General features: G+C 36.2%; 1 protein-coding gene across 1 annotated transcript in view; it reads left to right on the top strand.

The window, feature by feature from the left end:
* TRDN (triadin) overlaps positions 1-25,978 on the top strand; it is a 307,272-nt gene that overhangs the window by 166,816 nt on the left and 114,478 nt on the right. Inside the window, exons 14-15 of the mRNA XM_039223086.1 lie at positions 20,124-20,177; positions 24,591-24,620. Coding sequence (XP_039079017.1) covers positions 20,124-20,177; positions 24,591-24,620 — 84 coding nt within the window. The remainder of the gene's footprint in view (positions 1-20,123; positions 20,178-24,590; positions 24,621-25,978) is intronic.

Genomic DNA, 25,978 nt, shown 5'->3' with positions numbered 1-25,978 from the left:
AGATGACACTGATGGGAGCAGGTGGAGGAAATCAAAAGGTTTTGCAGCAGCGTGCTAAAAGAGGCTTCCCACAACTATAGAACAATAGTTACCTTGCTCCAAGGGAGGGATATCAAAGAATCCAAAATAGTGCCATAGGAGAGAAGGAATCAATAATTTTGGGACATTTGACATCGACAAATGTCACCAGACTCAAGTTACACTTCAGCCGGGCAAGTAAGTTTGTGTTCTTTATTCCTACTTCCTCCACTTTGTTCCTATCCTAGAGGGGAGAAGGAGAGGGTGGAGGGCAGAGTGAGGAAACAGGGATCCCACAACATCCTTCTCACTTTCAGGCTTTCAAGCCCAAGGCAGGCTCAAGTTGAGCTATAGCACAATTTTTAATTGGGATAAAAGTTGAGAGCTTTGATATTACACCGAATTTGGATGTTTTAAATGCTTGGAAAAGGAGACCATTGTTTAATTATCTGGGCATAACCAAGAAAGCTGAGGGGTCTTTCCCTAATTTTATCTAAGGGATGGAGAAATGTAAGTCTAGAGAATGAGTTTGCAGTGGTAGCTATTAAAAGAGCAAAGTTTCCTTCTACCTACACCCATATGAATACAGCATGCTTTAGTAACTCCTAACCTACAAAACAGAGCTGCCCTTGCTTGTGTTCTTCTACTTTTCTGTTTATCTTCACATTCCAACACTCTTATCCATCCAATCTCAAATACTAACATTTCCTAGAAATTTCCTTGATCACCAAAGTTCAAGTCTTCTCTCTCTCCTTTCAGCCTGTGTAACACTTCACCAGGACTTTACTTAAAGCATTTATCCCTTCTATGCTTGCCTTTGTTCACATATGTTTCCATCTCTCCCCTGATCTGCATATGCCATGAAGATAGAATGTGTGCATGTATCACTGTTCTTCCCTCATGAAACTCCCTTGGTATAGGGATATGCACAATACATTCTATCTCTGTCTTTCTCAGTGATAAACTAAAACAATAAAACTATCAAATAAAAATATGTGCTATTTTAAAGGATTAAAGAAGAGAGAGAAGAGTGGTAAAATATTACATGTTTGGCAAAATTAATCTTAAGGAAGTTAAAAGTAGGACTGTTTCCTTTTGTAATTGTTTGATTCAAAATTCTTTTGAAACTTGAAAATTATAGAAACATAAGAAATGCTTTTGTAATAAGAAATGTTTCACAAAGACCTCACCCAGAAATCAGATAGAAAGTGGCAATATCATATCATCATATCATATCATATCATATCATATCATATCAGGGTTCAGAATATCAGCCCTAGAGACACATGTTTTAAATCCCATTCCAACCACTTTGTAATTGTGGGACACTGGCAAATAATTTGATGGCTCTCTTCCTCCATTCCTTCATCTTTAAAATGTATTAAAGGGAGAGGCCTGGCTGCTGACCAGAAAGAATCTCCTGCTTCCCTCATCCCTCACTTGCCGACACCATCCATCCTTCAGGGACCCCTGGACTGGCCGGAGCTGGACTCTAGCATACTGGTGCCCGAACAAGGACCTGAAAGCTCCCACCCAGGATACTGCCTTACGTATCACCATCATCAAGTCTCCATAACCTTCTTCTCGACTCTGGCCATGTCTCAGAACTTCCCTGCTTTCAATGACCTTGACAGTTTTGAGAGTACTGATCAGTGCCATGAGATGAGCATGTCCCAGTTCACTGAAGGCTATAGAATGAGGAATATAGGACAGACCTGAACCTCTGGCAGCTTGAAGCCGAACCCACCTGAGCCCAACAGATCAGTCAAACCTCATTGACCTATAGACTTGGCTCCAGTCTCTTCTACAATAACCACCAATGATTTATTCAGCTTTTCAACATTTCCAGTGGTGTCCATCCTCCCAAGGGCTACCTCAAGAAACAAGCCAAAGTACACATGTTAGAGAATCCCAAATACCACTACGAGTAGGGAAATAAAATAACCAAAGTCTCTACAAGAGAGACCAAGAGACACTAGTTAAAGAACACTTCCTGAATGGACAGGCCCTGGACAATCAATGAACCTTATTTAATATAGCAGTATTCATAGGTGCAGAATGCAGAGACAGAAAGCTAGCCAAAATGATGAAATGGAAGAACTCTCCTCTAAAGAAACTCCAGGAAGAAATGACAGCTAAAGAACTGCTCAGAACAGATATAAACAACATAACTGAACAATAATTTAGAACTATAGTAATAAAATTAATCACTCGGCTTGAAAAAGGCATGGAAGACATCAGAGAAGCTATTGCTATAAATACTATGAAACTTTAAAATAGTTGTAATGAATTTAAAAAATGCTATAAATGAGGTGCATAATAAAATGGAAGTGTCCAATGCAAGATTGAAGAGGCAAAGAGAATAGGTGAATTAGAAGACACAATTATAGAAAAAGAGGAAGCCAAGGAAAAGAGAGATAAACTGATCCAGGAACATGAAAGGAGAGTTCGAGAGCTAAGTGATACAATCAAATGACCAATATATGTATCATAGGAATTCTAGAAGAGGAAGAGAGAGGGAAAGGTGCTGAAGGAGTCCTTGAACAAATTATAGCAGAGAATTCCCCCAGTCTGGGGAATGAAACAGACATTGAAATCAAAGAGGCACAGAGAACTCGAATCGATCTTCTGCACAACATATCATAGTGAAACAGGCAAAATATAAGGACAGAGAATTCTGAAAGCAGCTAGGGATAAAAGGGCCCTAACATAGAAAGGGAGACCTATCATACTGATTACAGACCTATCTACTGAAACTTGGCAGGCCAGAAAGGAATGGCAAGATCTTCAATGTGAGGAACAACAACAAAAAAATATGCAGTCAAGAATCCTCTATCCAGCAAGCTTGTCATTCATAACAGAAGGAGAGTTAAAAGTCTTCCTAAATAAACAAAAATTGAAAGAATTCATCACCACTAAACCAGCCCTACAAGAAATCCTAAGGAGGACTCGATGAGGGAAATGTTGCAAGGAACACAAGGTACCAGAGACACCAAAACAAGCATGAATCCTACAAAGAACACAATGACTCTAAACCCATATATTTCAATAATAACACTGAATGTAAATGGATTAAATGCTCCAATCAAAAATCATAGGGTATCAGAATGAATAAAAAAACAAAATCTATCTATTTACTGTCTACAAGAGACTCATTTTAGACCTGAGGACACCTTCAGATTGAAAGTAAGGGGATGGAGAAATATCTATCATGCTACTGGAAGTCAAAAGAAAGCTGGAATAGCCATACTTATATCAGACAAACTGGACTTTAAAATAAAGGCAGTAACAAGGGATGAAGAAGGGCCTTCTATAATAATTACAGAGTCTATCCATCAGGAAGAACTAACAATTATAAATGTCTACACACCGAATATGGGAGCAGCCAAATACATAAAACAATTAATCACAAACAGAAACAATCTTATGGATAAGAATGTGCTAATAGCAGGGGACTTTAATACTCCACTTTGGATATTAAATAATCCAGCAATGGATAGATTAACTAGACAGAAAATCACTAAGGAAATAATGGACTTGAATGATACATTGGACGAGATGGATTTGACAGATATATGTAGAACTCTACATCCTGAGGCCATGGAATTCACTTTATTCTCAAGTGCACATGGCACGTTTTCCAAGATAGATCACATATTGGGACATAAAGTAGCCCTCAATAACTATAAAAGAATTGAGATCATACCATGCACACTTTCAGAATGCAATGCTATGAAACTTGAAATCAACCACAGAAAAAAGTCTGGAAAACCTCCAAAAACATGGAAGTTAAAGAACACCCACTAAAGAATGGATGGACCAATCAGACAACTGGAGAAAATTGAAACATATATGGAAACAAATGAAAATGAAAATACAACAATGCAAACTCTATGGGATGCAGCAAAGGCAGTCCTAAGAGGAAAGTACATTGCACTCCAGACCTATTTCAAGAAATTAGAAAAGGCGCAAGTACAAAATCTAACAGCACACCTAAAGGAACTAGAAATAGTGCAACAAGAGCACTCCAAACCCAGTAGAAGAGAAATAATAAAAGCCAGGGCAGAAATAAACAATATAGAATCCAAAAAAAAAAAACAAAAACAGTTGAACAGATCAATGAAATCAAGAGTTGGTTTTTTGAAAAAATAAACAAAATTGATAAACCTCTAGTCAGACTTCTCAAAAAGAAAAGAGAGAGCACCCAAATAGACAAAATCATGAATGAAAATGTATTTACTACAACCAATCCCTCAGAAATGCAAGCAATTATCAGGGAATACTATGAAAAATTATATGCCAACAAACTGGACAACATAGAAGAAATGGATAAATTCCTAACCACACACCCACTACTAAAATTCACACGAGAAGACATAGAAAATCTGAACAGTCCCATAACTAGTGAAGAAATTGAATCAGTTATCAAAAATCTCCCAACAAATAAGAACCTTGGGCCAGATGGCTTCCCTGGGGAATTCTACCAGACATTTAAATCAGAGTTAATACTTATTCTTCTCAAGCTATTCCAAAAAATAGAAATCAAAGGAAAACTTCTGGACTCATTCTATGAAACCAGCATCATTTTGATTCCCATGCCAGACAGAGACCCAACAAAAAAAAAAAAAAAAAAAGAGAACTACAGGTTAATATCCTTGATGAATATGGATGCAAAAATCCTCATCAAGATACTTTCAAATCGAATCCAACAGCACATAAAAAAAATTATCCACCATGATCAAGTGGGATTCATTCTTGGGTTACAGGGCTGGTTCAATATTCGCAAATGAATCAATGTGATGCATCACATTAACAAAAGAAAAGATAAAAATCATATGATCCTGTCGATAGATGCAGAAAAAAGCATTTGACAAAGTACAGCATCCTTCTTAATAAAGACCCTCAAGAAAATCGGGAGAGAAGGAACTTACTTAAACATCATAAAAGCCATCTATGAGAAGCCCTCAGCTAACATCATCCTCAACGGGGAAAAACTGAGAGCTTTCCCCCTCTCAGGGAACACGACAGTGAACACGACAGGGATATCCACTGTCACCACTGTTATTTAACATAGTGCTGGAAGTCCTATCATCAGCCATCAGACAACAAAAGGAAATCAAAGGCATCAGAATTAGCAAAGAAAAAGTCAAACTTTCACTTTTCGCAGATGACATGATACTCTACATAGAAAACCCGACAGATTCCACCAGAAGCCTACTAGAACTGATCCATGAATTCAGCAAAGTCACAGGGTACAAAATCAACAACAGAAATGAGTTGCTTTTTTATACACCAATAATGAAGCAACAGAAAGAGAAATCAAGAAACTGATCCCATTCACAATTGCACAAAAAAACCATAAAATACCTAGGAATAAACCTAACCAAAGATAAGGAGACCTGTATGATGAAAACTAAAAACCTTATGAAGGAAATTGAAGAAGACAGAAAGAAATGGAAAAGCATTCCATGCTCATGAATCGGAAGAATAAATATTGTTAAAATGTCACTACTACCCAAAGAAATCTACACATTCAATGCAATCCCTATCAAAATTGCACCAGTATTCTTCTCAAAACTAGAATAAACTATCCTAAAATTTTTATGGAACCACAAAAGACCCCAAATAGCCAAATAATGAAGAAGAAAAGCAAAATGGGAGACATCACAATCCCAGACTTTAGCCTCTACTACAAAGCTGTAATCAAAAACAGTATGGTATTGGCACCAAAAAAGAAAAATAGACCAAAGGAATAGAATAGAATAGAGAACTCAGAATTGGACCATAAATGTATGGCCAACTAATCTTTGACAAAGTGGGAAAGAGTATCCAATGGAAAAAAGACAGCCTCTTTAACAAATGGTGTTGGGAGAACTGGACAGGAGCATGTAGAAGAATGAAACTAGATCATTTTCTCACACCATACACACACCAAAAAAATCTCAAAATGGATAAAGGACCTGAATGTGAGACAGGAAACCATCAAAACCCTAGAGGACAAAGCAGGAAACAACCTCCTTGACCTCAACCGCAGCAATTTCTTACTTGACACATCTCCAAAGGCAAAAGAATCAAGAGCAAAAATTGGGACCTTATCAAGATAAAAAGCTTCTGCACGGCAAACAATCAATAAAATTAATAGATAAATGATGGAATGAGAAATGATAGTTCCAAATGACATATCAGGTAAAGGGCTAGTATCCAAAGTCTATAAGGAACTCACCAAAATCCACACCCGAAAAACAAACAATCCAGTGATGAAATGGGTAGAAGACATGAACTGATACTTCTCCAAAGAGGACATCCAGATGGCCAACAGACACGTGAAACAATGCTCAGCGTCCCTCATCATCAGGGAAATGCAGATCAAAACCACACTGAGATACCACCTCACGCCGGTCAGAGTGTTATCTCATTTCTTTATAGCTTTTGGTCTCCTGCATGCAAGTCCTATTGGTTTTAAAAGCAAGATATTTTGGGAATATTCTTTCTCTGATGCAGATACCAAGGGTTGAGGTGGTTCATGTGGGCACAAACCCCTCACTTTTCAAGGATAAACTCCAGATTTGTGAGATCCCTCTGACTGGACCGCTGGTTCAAAGGTGGGATGGTGCCTCTTTTACCATCTTTACCTGGCCCTTTTATAGTCTGTTGTGAAGGAGGCCTTATGTTAGTTTTCAGGTATTTTTCAGAGGGAACCGTTCCATATGTAACTGTAGATTCAGCATGTGCGTTTGTGTGTGCGTGTGTGTGTGTGTGTGTGTGTGTGTGTGGTGGAGATGAGTTCGGGATAAATGTTTCATACATTTTTTTATGTTCAACTAATTTATTCTTAAAATTTTTTTAATTTATTTTTTTAGCTTTTTTCTTTCATAGTTTATTGTCAAGTTGATTTCCATATAACACCTAGTGCTCATCCCAACAAATGCCCTCTTTCATACTCATCTCCCCCTACCCTTCTCCCACACACCAATCACCCCTCAGTTTGTTCTCAGTATTCAAGAGTCTCTCATGGTTTGCCTCCCTCTCTCTCCCCCACTATTTCCCCTTCTCCTCCCCCATGGTACTCCGTTAAGTTTCTCCTAATCCACCTATAAGTTAAAACACATGTTATCTTTTTTCGCTGCCTGACTTATTTCACTCAACATAACACCCTCAAGTTCCATCCATGTTGCTACATATGGCCAGATTTCATTCTTTCTCATTGCCATGTAGTATTCCATTGTATAGATAAACCACATCTTCTTGATCCATTCATCAGTTGATGGACACTTAGGCTCTTTCCATGTTTTTTCTATTGTTGAGAGTGCTGCTATGAACGTTGGGGTCCATGTGCCCCTATGCATCAGCACTCCTGTATCTCTTGGGTAAATTCCTAGCAGTGCTATTGCTGGGTCATAGGGAAGTTCTATTGTTAATTTTTTGAGGAACCTCCACTCTGTTTTCCAGAGGGGCTGTACCAGTTCACATTCCCACCTACAGTGTAGGAGGGTTCCCTTTTCTCCACATCCTTGCCAGCATCTAGAGTCTCCTGATTTGTTCATTTTCGTCACTCTAACGTGCGTGAGGTGGTATCTCAGTGTGGTTTTAATTTGTATTTCCCTGATGATGAGGGACGCTGAGCATCATTTCATGTGCTCCAGCTGGTTCAGAGGTCCCTGAAGGATGGACAGTGTAGGCGACTAAGTAAGAGAGCCCAGAGATTCTTTCATTCTTTCTGATCATCAGGCAGTCATCTCTGCACTGACTGAGACTTAAGTTTATCTATGGTTAAGTGTACAGGGAACAGCACAGAAGTGACATTTGTCTTAGACGATTATTTCTGATGATAAATTCTTTTATATGTAAAAGTTTCCCAGAACATAGATTTGTAGAAGACTGGTGCATAACCTTTATCAATAGTGATTGATGTAGGTGATTTAGATGCTTATCATATAGGGAAAGAAGGTATCTTTAGCGTTCAAATAAAAACAAGTTAATGTTTTTTAGCATAGCAAAGGCAAAAACTAGTTCTTTGCAAGCAGGGGTCAATACCCTATTTACTTCAGGGGAATTATAAAGAAATCGGGATCCTCAGGAAACACAATGTTCCCATAATCACAAAGGAAGAAGTTCCCACAATAAGTTCGTTCAAAAGATGCAATCAGTATATGAGGGCCAGAATAAGTCACTCAAACACCAATCAATGAGGTGCCTCGGGGGTCAATGCTCAAGCAGAAACAATTAGGTGGGGGTAAATATCAGTCATCATCTGACAGCAAGAGACCTTGCAAACCTGCCTTAACCTCACAAGGAATATTCTCAGCTAGTGAGTTCATAATGGCTCCCAACAAAAAGCAGCACTTTGAAAGTTGTTTTGACTGTATATAAAGGAGATTCACGTTTGGAAATAGTCATACATCCAGATCCACAGAAACCTAGAGAGTTCCAAATAAGATGAACACAAAGAGATCCACACCAAGACACTTTATAATTAAAATGTCAAAAGTTAAAGAGAGTGTATTAAAAGCAGCAAGACAAAAAACAACCCGCTATGTACAAGGGAATTCCCATATGAGTCTATCAGCAATTTTTTCAGCAGAAACTTTTCAGACCAGAGAAGTAGCACAATATATTCAAAGGAAATATATGCTGGAAAGAAAATAAATTCTAATAAAGAATATTCTACCAGCAGGGTTGTCATTCAAAATTGAAGTAGAGAGAAGAGTTTTCCAGATAAGGAAAACCTAAAGGAGTTCAACATTATGAAACTGGCCTTACAAGAAATGTTCAAGGGACTTCTTTAAGCTTGAAATAAAGGGCACTAATTAGTAACAAGAAAACAAATAAAAGTATAAATCCCACAAAAGTTAAATATATAGTAAAGGTAGTAGATTGATAGCTTGTAAAGATAGTATAAAGGTTAAAAGACAAAAATAATATAAATTAACTGTACAATATTCAGTTAAAGGGAGCACAAAATAAAAATGTAAAATGTGAAAACCAAAATATAAAATGTGAAAAAAAAGACAAAAATGAAACATAAAATGTAGGGGGAATAAAAAGTTGGTTTTGGAACAAGTTCAAACTGAAAATTATACAAGTGAAAAGATGTTCAACATTACCAATCATAGGGAAATAAAAATCAAAACCACAATGAGATATAACCTCACACTTTCCAGAATAGCTATTATCATAAAGACATGAATTAACAAGTGGTTTTTATATTATTTTTTAATCTTTCTGTTTTAGAGAAAGAGAGAGAGAGGGAAGTTTGTGAGTGGGGGAGAGGAGCAGAGGGAGAGAGAGAGAGAGAGAGAGAGAGAGAATCTTAAGCAGGCTCCATGCTGATGCAGATGCAGAGCTGGATCCCAGAACCCTGGCATCATGACCTAAACTGAAATCAAGAGTCAGTCGCTCAGTCAACTGAGCCACCAATATGCCCCAAGAATTAGCAAGAATTGACTAGAATGTGGAGAAAAAGGAATCCTTGTCTACTGTTTAAAGAAAGAGTATGTTTGCAAACTTGTATGCTTAATGGATTTTTTATTGAGATATAATTGGCATATAACATATCAGTTTCAGGTGTACGACATAATGATTTGACATTTGTATACACTGCAAAATGACCATCACAATAGGTCTAGTTACCAGCCATCATCATACCAAATTACATTTTTTTCTTGTGATAAGAACTTTTAGGATTTACTTTCATTGTAAGCCTCAAGTATATAATGCAATATTACTGGCTATAGTCACCCTACAGTACATTACATCCCCATAACTTATTTTGTAGTTCAAAGTTTGTACCTCTTGACTCCCTTCACCTGTTGCCTCATTCCTTAATTGCCCCTCATATCTAGTAACCACCGTTCCATTCTCAGTATCTATGAATTTTGTTTTGTTTTCATTTAGTTTTATTGATTCCACATATAAATGAAATCATTTAGTATTTGTCTTTCTCTGTCTGACTTCTTTAACTTAACATAATTTCCTAAAGGTTCATCCATGGTGACACAATAAAAGCAAAAACCCCAGGCCTACTCTCTCCCTCTCTCCTTCCCTCCCTCTCTCTCATTCTCTCTTCTCCCTGTGACTTCAGTGTGTGACCCCAGATATGCTATGTAATTTCCAGAACTTCTAAGTAACAAATCTTTTGCTTTCAAAGTTCCCTGATGGTTATTGCTAAAGGCATCTTGGATTCATAATAAGAACCACAGGCCAGTCTAGTCACACATTGGTTATTGATAGGTTGAGACCAGTCCAAAACAGTAGGCTTTCTTCTATCTGCATCCAGATTCGTGTTCACAAATATTATCTATCTAGATAATTAAAGAAATTCTCTCTCTCTTTTTTCTTAATTCTGAGGTTTATTTCCTCCTTTTTAAAATATTTTTAATGTTTATTTATTTTTGAGAGAGAGACAGAGCATGATCAGGGGCAGGGTAGAGAGAGTGGGAGACACAGAATCAGAAGCAGGCTCCAGGCTCTGAGCAGTCAGCACACAGCCTGATGCGGGGCCCAAACCCACAAACTGTGAGATCATGATCTGAGCAGAAGTTGGCCACTTAACCGGCCGAGCCCCCCAGGCTCCCTTCCTCCTTTTTAAAAATATTCTCTTTCTTTGACCTTGTTGAAACCAACATTGTTTGGTATATTCTTACATCTTATAGCCAATATTTTTCTCATTGGGAAGGCAACTTCAAGCTACCTGTTTAACCCTTGGAAAAAAAACTGTAAATTTCACTCTTGTAACTTTAATTCACAGCTCCATGTTCCACATGACCTTAGAATTTCACATTTCTTCAGAGGCAATATTTTCCCCCCAATGCCCACTCAATATATTCACTTGAAGTTCCATCATTGTCTCAAACTCAACATGCATTGTAAACTTTAATTAAATTATGTTTAAAACAATTCTGTTTATAGGCCCCAATCATGTCATACTTGAATAAACAGCCTTCTTTTTCCTCCTCTGTACAAGTCAAACAAATCTAAAAATACTATTAATATCTTCTTTTAATGTCTAACTTAAGCTTTCTTTTCAAACGCTTCCATAGTCTAGACATTGTCATCTTAAAAATAGAGTATTCAGTTTACCTGACTTCTCTGTTTTCAGGATATGCCCTTTCTCCTGACAATCTTCTCTTCAAAACATTGTTGTACAATTCCCTTTATCAAAAATGCAATGGCTTATTGTTCTAAGAAAAAAGCACATTTCATTTGCTGAGATTTTAAAGTGAATTAGTTTGACCATAATTTAGTTTTAAACAATTAAAAATTTTTTATTTTCACTTCTCACTAACACCAACCAGATTCTTTTGCCCCAGCCAGATTGATTAATAATCTCACTTTTCACCTTTCTTTCCCTCACCCCTTTTGTGGCTCTACAGTCTCCTTCAAGACTTATCTATCGTCTGCCTCCTTAAAAATTGCCAATACTAAAACTCAGAATACTATACTGATTACTTAGAATCTTTCATTGTGCCCCCACTGGGTGAAACTAGGTCTTACATTTAGATGGTATGGAGCCTTGCTCATAGTAAGCACACCAAGCAGTAAATATTGAATAAAGAATGAGTGATGGGCCTCAGTGATTATTTGGAGAAATATTTTCACATTTAATATACAATTGGGTGTTGTTCATTCCTTAAACTCTGTTCAACCTGAGAACAAAATTTAACAGAAAGTGTTTGCTTAAAAATACACCTCTGAATTCTTCCTCAGATTGCTTTATTTAGGACACTTTGTTAAAGACTCCTTCTTTTTGGAAATCATTCTAACTTACCAGTGTAATAAATCTGCATTTTATAAACCTTGCTATTTTTACAAGAAGCTTGGATTTTCTTTGAAGCTGATTATAACATCATCAGATTTTGACATCTGCAGTATTTATACAGAAAAAAAAAGACTCAATGAGTCTGAGCAATTTTATGAAGATAATTGCTACCCATTTGGTTTACAATTTTCAGGTATATAACAATGATTTTTCAAACACCTTGTCTCCTAATCATTATTCATTTATTCATGCAAAAACATATACTGAATGCCTTCTCAGTGCCAAGAACTCTGTTAGAGATTGATGATACAAATAAGAATAAAACAGTCTTTGCTCTCAGTTTTTCCTTCATGCTTCTTATTATTTTATTTATTTATTTTTTTTGTAGAATTACATTTACACTTACATTGTTTGTTTATATAACATTTCCAAATTGGGTAATTAGACAAAAAGGGTGTGTGTTTCTTATTTTCTAGAAAAGTGAAAAACAGAATGATAATATTCACAGACACTGTTTACTAATGTTAGAACAATGGGGACCGGTATTTTCTCAAGGGATGAACTGAGATGGTTCTGGTCTATGATATCATTCAATGAGGAAGCTACTCTCCCATTATATGTGTACATTATGAGTTAGAGGATTTACCAGTACCTCATTTAATTTTTAAGACTGAAACTTAAAAAAATTTTTAATGTTTTATTTATTTCTGAGAGAGAGAGACAGCATGAGCACTGGAGGGTCAGAGAGAAAGGGAGATACAGAATATGAAAAGGCTCCAGGCTTTCAACTGTCAGCACAGAGCCCGATGCGAGGCTCGAACCCACGAACCGTGATATGACCTGAGCCGAAGTCAGACGCTTAACCGACTGAGCCACCCAGGCGCCTCTAAGACTGAAATCTTAACTGGAAAATGTGGCTGAACAGTCAGAAATTCTGTTTTCATTGTGTGTGTGTGTGTGCGCACGTGTGCGTGTGTGTGTGATTAAAGTAGCTTATATTCTCAAATAAACTGACATTTAAAAAATACTGGATTATATTTTGCATGAAGAATCTAAAGGAATCCTTACTAAAGAAATGAATTATTTATATTGGGAAAGCAATAATTTTCTAAAACTGTAACATTTATTTCAATGAAAGCATTGAAGTCCTAAATGTGCTAGGAAGCATATGCTTCCCCTAAGAGAATCATTCCAGTTTGGTGGTCAGAATGCTTGTTTTTAAAATTTTACCAAAGGGAATAATTATTTTTTGGTAAGGGAGGACTACCAATGTAAATCTCAATAATAAAAAAGAAATAATAAAAAAATTTGCTGTCAAATGATATCATCATAACATATCAATATGTATTATAGGCATAATTAAATGCCTATATAAAACATAATATGGACAAAATTTTCAAATACTCTTATCTGTGTTCAAAGTCATTGAAATTAGAAAGGTGCTGTAGAAGGTAGAAAGGGACCAGGAGTGATCAGCTGGGGCTATCTTAGCTTTAGGCTCCTCTGAGACAGGTATCTGTCTGGCCTCTCCAAGAATGTAACCTCGTATCTTCCCATGATGGCATGGCACTTCATTGTTTTACTAGCTGCATGGCAGGAAGCTTCTACTTAACCTAATGGAGTTAGCCTTCTCTTTAACATGCCAAATATATATACACTATATATATTCTCTCTATATAAATATAGAATAGAAGGTCAAATGATCTCTCTCATTAATAACTTTTGTTTTCATTCTAAAAAAATTCCTTCTTTTACATTTAAATAAATTGATACCTTGGACTTCAAACTCAAAATTCTAATTGTTGAATCCTTAAGAATTCTTTCCTCTTTACCGCATTCTATCCAGACAGCCAGATGGTGCCATGAGAGGGAATGTACATTCTCCAATGGTGAATATTCTGACTGAATTTCAAGATTTTTTTCTATGCTTAATTCTGTCCCAATAATATAAGGAAAACCTAATTCCATGTGTAGAAACTATAGGTAGATGTTGACTTACATTTAATTAAAACATCAAAGTTCTTTCTTTTCAAATTAAAAAATACTTTCTTTTCAAATTAAGAATGGTTTTGATGGAAATGATAATATGTTTCCTTAAAGATTAAGAAAAAAATCAAGGGAATACTTTATCAGACATTGAATAATCATTTCTTTTTCTGAATGAAACTCTAAAATGCTAAGATATTAAGTTAAAGACCACTTAGATTCTAAAACAAAATACACTGCTCGATGAAATAAAAATTTCATCAAGGGGGGGAAGCTAAATGATGCTACCTATTGTAAATGATCCTGCCAGTTTATTTAGATTTTTAACCTCTAGCAATAACAGATTATCTTGATAAATTATTCATGTTTCTGCATTGTGCACCTTTTGCAATTTGCATATCTGGCAGCAAATAGGCCCTCCTTTCAGGCTTCAGTCCCCTCAGTCAGACAAGATGGCCAAAGGCTGCTTCATGATTAATCTCATCTCAATAGGGTGATTGTCACACTCAAATGAAGCAATGCTTTAGAAATATGCTTCCCTGGGACTATGAAGTACAAGAGGCTCATTTCAAGAGTTTTTAGACATAGAGTCACTTTTAGTTTACATGTTAACCTTTCTCTATTTCAGGTATATCTACATCTAAAAATATTAGACTTGATCAGAATAGAAAATAAAAATTTAGGGCTTACTTTAGCAGTTCATTAGATTGAAGGATGATGATTTCTCATCAGTGTCTAGCTTCTTTTTCAAAAGAGGATGCAAGCATTTTGAGGGTTCAAAGAGGCCTCATGTTGCTGGTTTGGAGTTTAACTGCTGAACCAATAAATATTTCTTTCTTTCCTGGTTTATAGAAAAGTTATGCAACTTTTCTGTTTAGTTTTCTCACCTAATAGCAATCTAAATACCTTGCATTACTAAAATTAGCAAGACATGGCCTTGAAAATATGTTTCTGGGTTTTTTTTGAAAATTAATGAAAGAAAATTGGTGTATAATTTGAGGCCTAAAGAAATGTTTGGTTTATGCCATGTCTTTTAATAGAATTTCTACATTTCCAAATCCATGCAAATTGTCGTTAATTTGTTTGAAATAGTGAAATTCTAAAAAATTCCAAATTGCTGCCAGGATTGCAGCAGGATTCTCTAAGTGGGTTCTTACCTGAAAAACAGCCTGGAGCACAGTGGGGTGTAGCCTTTTGTACAATTTTGGCTCCTTTGTCTCCCATATACGGTAACACCCTGAATGGGTGGTCTACTTTACAGAGTCATAAGGATTATTGCCCACCGGCACATAACTAGGTTGCTTTTCCTTGCCTTAAGGTTTTTGCCACATTCCTTAAGGAGGGGCTCTACCACAGGATAACATTATTTTATATAAAAACGAAGTTCTGAAATTTAGAAGTAAAACAGTTTCTGCATATAGCATGATAAATGATCAAAGAGCAAAAAGTTTGAATTAGTTCTTATCATCTTAAAACTAAAGCAGTTTCCTGGGTTTTTGTTTTGTTTTGTTTTGTTTTGTTTTTTGGTTTTGAGAGAGAGAGAGAGAGAGAGACCACAGAGGGCCAGAGAAAGAGGGAGAGAGAATTCCAAGGAGACTCCACCTTGGGCTTGATCCCAGGAACCGTGAGATCATGACCTAAGCTGAAATTAAAAGCCAGATGGACACTTAACTGACTGAGCCAGCCAGGCAACCCCAGATTCCTAAGTTTAATGTCTCATTTAAAACTAGTCAATTAGATATTTTATGCAATCAATTCTTTACACATTGATGAGGGACAGTTTTTCCCATTATTTTACTAGATGCCAGGGTTATAAAATTGGATAAATAGCTAGTTAATGATCAGAGGGAGTTTATAGATTAGTAGGAAGCTACAGTTTTGTAAGTGATTAAAATGTTATCACACACTGAAATAGAAATCTGTACTGCTGAATCCAGTGGGCTGGTTATTTTCTGTTTTTTGAATATTTATTTTTGAGAGACAGAGTATGAGCAGCGGAGGGGCTAAGAGAGGGAGACACAGAACCCAAAGCAGGCTCCAGGCTCTGAACTGTCAGCATAGAGCCTGACGTGGGGCTTGAACTCGCAAATGGTGAGATCATGACCTGAGCCAAAGTAGGCCACTTAACCAACTGAGCCACTCAGGCGCCCCTGAGGTAATTATTTAGAAATGACCAAGATGAAGATTAAGTTATCAGAAGCCATTAACTACTTTACCACCTGCTGCTACTCATTCCTCCCCCTTTGTCAGATTATTCCTCCCCCCTCCTTCAGCTCTTTTTTTTTTTTGTATTTTGCTGTCATTTGTCTAAGTGAAGGTATTTAAATATTATATAGTGATTATTGATTGTTATTTTTGAGTGTAGAGATTACTTAAAAATAAAATAAAATAATGTGAAACCTACATTTGAAAACTCAATGAATTTATTCTTCATTTTAAAAGAAGTCAGTATACGGGAGCCTGGGTGGCTCAGTTAGTGAAGCATCTGTCTTTGGCTCAGGTCTTGATTTCATGATTCACAAGTTCCAGCTCTGCATCGGGGTCTGCTGACAGAGATTCTATGTCTCCCCCTCACTCTCTGCCCTTCCCCGACGTGCACTCTTCCTCTCCCTCTCTCTCAAAAATAAACATTTAAAAAATAAATAAAAGAAGTCAGTATAAACAGAGTCCTACAGATGAAGAATTCATGATATTAAAGTAATATTTAAACTTGTTTGTGAAAATTGATTCCTTAACAAAACATTTGCAGAATCATATTTTTTCAATTTTGTAAATTGGACTGTTCTCTATGTCATATCTGATTCATGACAATTTGTTTACCTAAACACATGCTTCAGGAGGCTAAAAATACTAACTTACTAATTTCTCTGATGATTTTCTGCTAAAATATTTTCTGGTTTTCTGCTAATAATATTTCTGCTAAAATATTATTTTCTGCTAAAATAATGCCTGATTTCTGCTGGCATATTAATCTAGGTCCATCCTGTCTCCTTATCAATTTCAGAATTATTATGTTTCTGTTGAATTTTCTTATCATCTGATATTTTTATTTAAATCATTGTATTTTATTTTAAAAATATAACCATAAAAATTATCAAATGATATATTTTGGGAAAGAAAATCATTTGCTATAATAAAATTTTCATTTGGGATGCATGTAGAAGAGGTAGTGAGTGATACAGAGAAAATAGGACTGACCATCACTTGATAATTATTAAATGGGTGTTAAGAACATGGAGCTCATTATGGCTTCTTCTTTTGTATATATTTGAATTTTCTACATAAAAGGTTTCTATTACAGATCACAATAATAAAAGCCAGAAAAATTATTTATAATTAGGATTTTATGGATTTGATGTATTTTTACTCTTATGCAACTTTTGGGTGGCTTTGATGCTGTGCATTTCTGGTCTCAGAGTTAACTGCTTCCTTAAAGGCTCGTGGTCTTGAAAACCGAAATGCTGTCAAGCAGATGTCAAATCTGATCACCTGTGCATATGTCCTTAATAGATTTGAGGCTGAGGTCGGGTGGATGCAAGTTGGCAGACTTGGTGGAAAGCATTTAGTTTTAAACTTTTAATTCCTATTAGAATGTAGTTAATTAATAGTTTATGAATGAATATAAATGGACTTGAAGCTTGAGATGAGAGAAAGAGTAAATGGAATTATGAGTGATAAATAATATTTCACTGCCAAAGACTTGAGAATTAGCTCCATTAAAGTAATTAGCACCCATTAAGTGGGTGGACATTGCCTGTAGAATCACCCCTTTAAAACAACACCTTTTACCTTGGAACAGAAACAATTTTTAATTTTTTAAAGTTTTATTTTAGAGAGAGAGAGTGTATGAGCAGTGGGGAGGAGGAGCTGGGGGAAGGGGGCATTATCACAAGCAGGCTCCATGTTTAGCTTGATATTATGACCCTGAGATCATGACTGGACCCAAAATCAAGAGTTAGATGCTCAACTTACTTTATCTTTACCTGGGATGCAGTATCTTTAATGCATCTTTAATGCATCACTGTGCATTAGTGGATTTGTGGATTTATAGGGGGTGGGGAAGAGAGGGGCTATGGCATAACAAAAAGAAGAGTCCATAGGAAATGAGCCCTTAAGTCATTTCCACTCAATGTGCACACAGTCAGATATTTGGTAAGGTTAGTGAAGATGTGACTTTTGAGAGATGAAGTCTATCATCTGTCAGGGTATTCAAATGGAAAATGTTGAATGGTCAGGGGCATGATCTGATCCCTGCCCACTAAGGGACAAAACAGATGACAGAGTGACCAAATGATCAACAGAAGTTATAGAGTTCTAAGAAAAGTTCCCCTTAATTCACAGTTCAGTGTATGGAGTGTTCCAATAGAATCTTAGGTGTGGACACGGGATCATTTTAGGAGCAGTGATCTGAAAGAACATAAAGGAAAAAGAGAATATAGGAAAATCAGCTGTTAAAATCCTAAGGTACTATACTGACTGCAATTTTAAAATCTTCTTTTTGAAAATTAGGAACTACTTTACAATTCTCTGCTATGTTGAAATCTTTTTTTAATCTTTTTAATGTTTTATTTATTTCTGAGAGAGAGAGAGAGAGAGAGCGTGAGCAGGGGAGGGTCAGAGAGAGAGGAAGACACAGAATCTGAAACAGGCTCTAGGCTCTGAGCTAGCTGTCAGCACAGAGCCCCACGCGGGGCTCGAACCCAGGAACCGTTGAGACCATGACCTGAGCCGAAGTTGGACACTTAACCAACTGAGCCACTCAGGCACCCCTGCTATGTTGAAATCTTTAAAGAATGAAACACCATAGCAGTCTAGGGTGCTTCTGGTGATCTTTTGGACCTATTCTTTCATCCTTTCACCTATTTTTTTCATTTACCAATATTTATTAAGTTACTACTAAATGCTAGTCACTTAGGTGTAGGGTTAGAGCAATACTTAAAAATTCAGTACCTGTACACAAATCTTGGCTAATTATTGAGGAGATTTATCCTAGGTATACTAGGTGTGACAAAGATAGCACTAGCATGAAGCTGGCATGGAATTTTCCTCAAGAAAAAAAATGAAAGTTAGTAATAAAGAGATCATAGGTAAAATGAAATCAATTTAATTTGGCAAAAGACATTTTCTCAGAATAATAAATGGGTAATAATAAAATTATATACGAATCAAATAAGATTTCTTTTTATAAAAAGCAAAATAAAAATTGGCATTTTCATAATCATAAATATTATGACATAAATGAATAATTAACCCACCAAGAAGTAAAGTATGAGTTAGAAATTAAACCTCTTTTGTTTACCCAAAAAACATGGAAGCTTTGATTCTTTGCAAGTTTTTCTGATGCAATTTTATAACTCTAGAGGTATAATATTAAAGAAGCTGTAATCAACATTTGATGAGTAAATGAAAGATTGAGTACACACACACACACACACATATGTATATATATATGTATGTATTAGCTACCACAATTTAAAATGCAAAAGCAATTTACACATTACTTAATGTATATACATAATAAGTCCTAAATAACTATGTGATGAATGAATGAACAGAGGTCAACATCTTAACAAATGACCAAATCTTCCTTCCCATATTATTAAATGATAATTAAATCATCAAAAACCTACAGAAGATAATCATGAACCATTATTGAATAAAATGGGAAATAAGCATTGCTATTTGTAATCTTTACTTCCCCTTTCTTTCATGCAAATTAATTAAATAATACATTTAAATATTTATCACATGTGTTTCTGTGTTCTGTTTCTTCAAAGAGAAAATTATGAAAAAATAACAGAAACCTGAGACAAGACAGAAGAAAGATTCAAAATGAAGTTTTCTTATTCTGTCACAATGCATACTGCCGCCCAGGACCTCATGAGTAGTGGAGTGGTGGGGGGCATCTAGGCAGTACAAGGAATGGCATCTTGAGTCAGACTGGAAATGCATATTGGTAGTTCTGGGCTTTATCCTCATTTAGTCACTCAGTGACCTTCTACGAACCACTTTAGTTTTGTCTACATGTTCCATCATTTCAAAGTGCTGATAATACAGAAATAATTTGCAAAGAATTCTGAGCTTTTCAGATTCAGGTTCCAATCATATGCAGTGTTCCATGGCCAGTCAACGATAAGGCAGTTTGGGGAAACTTTTGGGTTTTTTTGGTCTCAATAAGCTTAATTCCTGGTGATCTCTTTAACAATTGTATTCATCTCACAACAAAGATTCCGAGTGCCGAGGGCAATGTTTTTTGTGTTTGTTTTTGATGTTCTAATCTTCCCCTTGTGGGGGGGAGGGGAGTTAAATATCTTTCTGAAATAGATCAACATGGTAATTTATTTACCTTTTTCTTTATAAGAGCCAGGGAAAGCTCCTGAAACCAAACAAGGGACTACAAAAGTTGCAGCACAAGGTAAGCAATAAAACACTTCAAACATTCTATTTCTTTCTTTTTAAAAAGTACATAACATTCTATTGACAAAAGCAAAAGCTGTTTATTGCAGAATAGCACCATCTGCTGGGTTATTGCAGAAAATATTGTTGCATTAAAATACACATTTCTTGTTATTTATTTTTAGTACTTGGAGGAACCATGAAGGACCCAAGAATTAGTATGTTGACTCCAACTTTCCATCATGGAGCTTTTACTTTTATTTCCAAAATTAAGCCATATATTGATTGATAGATGATAGAAAGATTGATAGAGATATACAAATAAATATAATGTTTCCCATTATAGCTTGTAATTTGTGTCATATTAGAGAAATCAATCAGAATGTTATTAAGTTAATATTATTTCTTTTTTTTAATGTTTTACTTATTTCTGAGAGAAAGAGATAGAGAGAGAGAGAGGGAGAGAGAGAGAGGCAGCTTGAGCAGGGGAGGGTAAGAGAGAAAAGGAGATACAGAATCCGAAGCAGGCCCCAGGCTCTGAGCTAGCTGTCAACACAGAGCCCGAGGTGGGGCTTGAACCCACGAACTGTGAGACAACCTCAACTATGATGGTGTCAGTGACTTGGGAAAAATGCAGCTAAGATGGATATTTTGAAAAAATAATATTTGATAGAATATATAGAATGAGACAAAAGAAGGATTAAAAATTGTACTGAGATTTTGAGCCTGGTTGAATAGGATGATTACAACTGTCAAAAATAAGTTCCAGAGTAGGCGCCTGGGTGGCTCAGTTGGTTAAGCATCTGACTTTGTCTCAGGTCATGATCTCATGGTTTGTGTGTTCAAACCTTACTCTGTACTGACAGCTTGGAGCCTGGAGACTACTTGTGATTCTGTCTCTTCCTCTTTCTGCCCTTTGCCCAGTCATATGCCCTCTCTATTTCTCTCTCTCAAAAATGAATGAACATTAAAAACTTAGGAAAAAAATAGGTCCCAGGGAAAGGAACTAACTTATGGGAGGACATGAGGATTCATTTTTGGACAGCTTTATGCTGAGCAGATGGAGGGTCATCCAAGCAGTGAATTTCCTGTAGCCAATAAGAACTTAGGTGGGAGATCAATCTGATTCATTGACATTACATAATAAACTGTGTTGAAGAAATGGAATTAGACTAAAATGGGAAAGTGAAAAGAAAAATAAGGAACAATTTTTTAATCGTGTAGATGCAATGGTTGGGCAGACACTTGCTCACAATGAAATGTTCAAGGAAGGACAGAAATCACCTTAAAAGATGAGTCTATATGCATCTGTGTTAGTGTATTTCCAGTGGCTTTTTTTTTCCCTTTGGACTTCTAAAACAAATATTAAAAGTCTTTGAACAATTGTAGGTAGAAAATAGAAAGAAAACAAGACAACTAAAATGTTAACCATTGCAGTCTCATTGGAATATGAAAACAAAGAGCCCATACTGAAGAATCATGTCTACTCAGCAGACCGAGGAGTCAGAAGCCATTGAGCCACATAATTCAGTGAAGTAGAATAGGTGAGATGAATGAGAGTCTGCAGTGGGACCCATGGAGCAAAAGTCAGAAAGCCATACTGGAAGCAGTTGGATCCCGAAAGCCTGGTTTCGATTAACTTCTGGAGTGGAATCCAGCTTGACAGACCACATGGCTTTCCAGACGGCTCTGAATAAAAGCCACTCATTTTAAGGAACACAAGGCAAGAAGCAAAGCCAGTGTCAGCTATGAAGGAATAGGCCAAACATCATTCAACTCTTGTTACTGCAGAGTTTAAAACTGAATCTATTGAAGAATATGAGAGTGGGAAAGAGGAGCACTTGTACACATACCCACATGCCTGCACTTGCATATGAATGCGTTGTTCTTAGATTATTTTAGAAATTTTAAAAAAAAAGCTGCAAAGGATTTTGCCTATTTTTGGAGGGCTTTTCTTCTCTGTAGAATTCAGAAGAGATAACAGGTTTTCAAAATGTATTCATGTTCTCAATCCTCTTTCCGGCATTGGTTGTCCTTCTTAACAAGTATGTTTATTGTTATCCTGATGAAGTTTATGGCCACTCCTTTGCCTGGGCCTCTCCCAGGACTTTCTGGACGGCAATTTTTTCTTTAAAGTTTATTTATTTTTGGAGAAAGAGAAAAAGAGAGCTAGGGAAGAGAAGAAAGAGAGGGAGGGAGAGGATCCCAAGCAGTCTCCACCCTATCAGCACGGAGCCCAACATGGGCTCAGTTTCATGAATCATAAGATCTTAACCTCAGCTGAAATCAAGAATTGAACGTTTGATCAACTGAACCACCCAGGTATCCCTGGACAGCAATTTAAAAAAAAAAAAAATTTAAGTTTATTTCTTTATTTTGAGAGAGAGAGAGCAGGGGAGGCACAGAGAGAGGGGGAGAGAGAGAATAGCAGGTAGGCTCTGCACTGTCAGCACAGAACCCAATGTGGGGCTCAATCCCATGAACTGTGAGATTGTGACCTGAGTCGGACACTTAATCGACTAAGCCACCCAGGTGCCCCAGGACAGCAATTTTTAATTTGTGAATTTGTGTTATTTTGTTTTTGTTTAAAGAGCTCTCTACCAAAATCCTTTGATCCAACTTACTGGAGACTCAAATTATGAGAAGTAGTGTAGAGATAAGTATATAAGAGAAAAACAAAATAAAGTATGTCTTGCAGTAAATAAAAGGGTACATCCATTTCATTTTTTTCTTTACTAAACAAATTCCAGGCAAAATACAAAAATTAGTGAATTCCATAATCAAAATATATGCTTGTTGGATGATTTTGAAAATTACAAAGCATCTTGGAGGAAATTCATACTTGTAAAGTAAAGCACTAACAACAAATAAGTCTACCGAGTCAAACCTACAGGGTTTGCTGAAATTATGCCTTGTGCCTTTTAAATCTATCCAGTGTTGCTCTTATCTTCAAATTCTTTTTAGTTGTTCTCTTTATTATTATCCTCATTATTTCATTGGATTAGATGGATGCTTTAAATTAAAAATATAAATGTAGATCCTTTATACATTTTGTATATTACAGTTAAAACCCCATTAAAAGGAACAAATGTTACAAGATAGAATTATTTTGTTTGTGAAATAAATTTTAAAGACAAAAGTAACAACATTTAATAACATTTAGAAAATAGAAAACAAACACCTATAGTAAATTAAATTAATAAATTTAAATATATTCCCGTGCAGTCTTTTGTTCCTGAGTTTTAGACCTAACTCTGTCAGTTCTTTCTATATAAGCATGTGCAAACCATTTACTGTCTGTAAGGTAGGTTTCTTACTCTGGGCTACTTTCCTCAAAAGGCTGCTGTAAAGCCCCACAGAGAAGCTGTACATGAAGGTACTTTAGTAAGTGTAGCCCAAACTAAACACCCAAAGTAGTCTTATATGTTGGTTCTAAGTGGTCCCCCAAATTCTTTTTTTTTTTTTTTTTTAGTTTATTTGTTTATTTTTAGAGACAGTGGAAGGGACAAAAAGAGAAAGGGAGAGAGAATCCCAAGCAGCTCTTCACTGTCAGCACAGAGCCCCACTTGGTGCTCAATCTCATGAACCATGAGCTGGAACCAAATGACTCCATCCCCCAAATTCTGATTCACTCAGGCAAGATTACTTTAAGAGGATGTGCACAATCTCTGATTCAATTTATGTGGCCTAAGGCTTCTTTGAGTGGGTTTGACTCCCGAATGAACTTTATACAGAACAAAGAGGCATCTTGCTTGGAGCAATCCGAAGCTAACCCTACATGTTTTTGGTAACAAATATATGTTACAACCTAGACCCAGAATTAGATTCATGATCCAAGATTAAATGAATTCCACCACAGAGGAAGTCAGATTTCAAAGACGATTAAAGTGTTCCTTGCCTTTTCTCTGTGTAGAGGTGGTGTACATTTGCTATAAGGAAGGTGGGACTGTCATTATCCCTTGCTGAAATGGTACATTTTAAACACACTACTGTAAATGCATATAATAAATTGGTACATAATTTTTTAGTAGCTAGGCAGAGATAATTTATAAAATATTACATTCATTCTGGGCATAGATCCAGACATATTCTTTTAGAAGTGCTTGTGGTTTTCTCAGATATAACAATTTCAAACCTAAAATGAACTTATATGAAACACATACCATACTTATTAATTTGACTCTTTGTCTATGTAATGACATATTTTTTAATTCTGTTTTTGGTTTTATGCTCATATCTGAGTTTTTACAAAACCCTCATATGAAATAATATTTTCAGGTTATTCTCTTATTGCATATTTAAATGCATTAATTTATGTATAGATAACCACTCAATTTATGAATACATGGAATGCTTTCTCAGATTCCCAGGAGCATACTGAAGAATGATCATTTAATATTGTCTTAACATGATTTTATTTATCTTATTTCAGCAACAGCCAAAAAAGATGAAAAGAAGGAAGGTATGTTTAATGCAAAAATTCCACTATGCCTTTTGTGTAAACACTTTACCAAAAATCAGTGTTGGATTTTGACTACCATCTTGTCTGTATTTTCTATGGGTAACAGGATCTCTGTTATGCACACATTTCTCATAAATGTATTTTTCTACTTTACTCCATGTAAATGGGTAAACTACTTTTCAAAAAATTATTTTTTAATTAAAAAATTATTTTTGTTACTTAAAAAATTTTTTCAATGTTTATTTTTTTTTGAGACAGAGAGATACAGAGCATGAGTGAGGGAGGGGCAGAGAGAGGGAGACACAGAATCTGAAGCAGGCTTCAGGCTGAGCTGTCAGCACAGAGCCTAAAGTGGGGCTCGAACCCATGAGCCATGAGATCATGACCTGAGCCAAAGTTGGAAGCTCAACTGACTGTGCCACCCAGGTGCCGCATGTTTATTTATTTATTTTGAGAGAGACAGAGATAGCATGAGTGTCAGAGGGGTAGAGAGAGAGGGGGGAGAGAGAGAGAGAATCCCAAGCAAGCTCTGCACTGTCAGCACAGGCTTGAACTCCCAGACCATGAGATCATGACCTGAGCTGATATAAGTAGTCAGTCGCTTAACCAGCTGAGCCACCCAGGTGCCCCTCAAAAATAAATTTTAAATCTCATCTCTCTTAAGATAAAGGTGATAAAACATAATCTCTCAAAATCCCAGAACTTCCATTCCATTAGAGGTTTTATCAAATTTCAAAAATATGAAAAATACAGACTATTTTACTATATTAACTACTTATATCTCTGACACTGACCAGCAAATGACCAATGTCAAGCAAATCACCAGTAGCAGATGTTACTTTGTTCTATTAAGTTGCAAATAAGTCATAGCCCATCCACTGCACACCGCCTCCTTTTGTCAGAGTGTCTTGAAGTGGAGTAAAATATTCTTGCTATCAAAGAAAACTTGCACCCACTGGAATTTAACAGGTAAGGAAGATTTTATTTAAGACTGTTGCAATAGGGCCCAAGTCCATTGTACTAGAAGTTGAACTCTTAACACCACTGTAACAAAAAGCCTAAGAATTTTAAAGCTCTGAGATGAGCTAGTGGAAAAGTACCAGAAGACATAGGGTGATTGGGGCATGGAGCATGGGTCATTGTGATTAGGCCATCTGTGTTACTAATTGTTGCTTATTGAAGTTAGGCTCCTACCCTCCCACATAGACTGGGAGATAAGGGCACTGTGTCCTTTGATAATTAAATTTCAAAAGGATGCCTCATTACATTTTTTTTCGGTCTTGAGAAAGATATTTCCAGGTATAAATCTATATTTCAAAGGAATAGAGAAAGAATTTACAATTGCAAGGTTTCTAGTG

Source organism: Hyaena hyaena, unplaced genomic scaffold, assembly GCF_003009895.1.
Source record: "Hyaena hyaena isolate Hyena2069 unplaced genomic scaffold, ASM300989v1 scaffold_1262, whole genome shotgun sequence".
NCBI lineage: Eukaryota > Metazoa > Chordata > Mammalia > Carnivora > Hyaenidae > Hyaena > Hyaena hyaena.
This window is presented reverse-complemented; position numbering and strand designations above follow the sequence as displayed.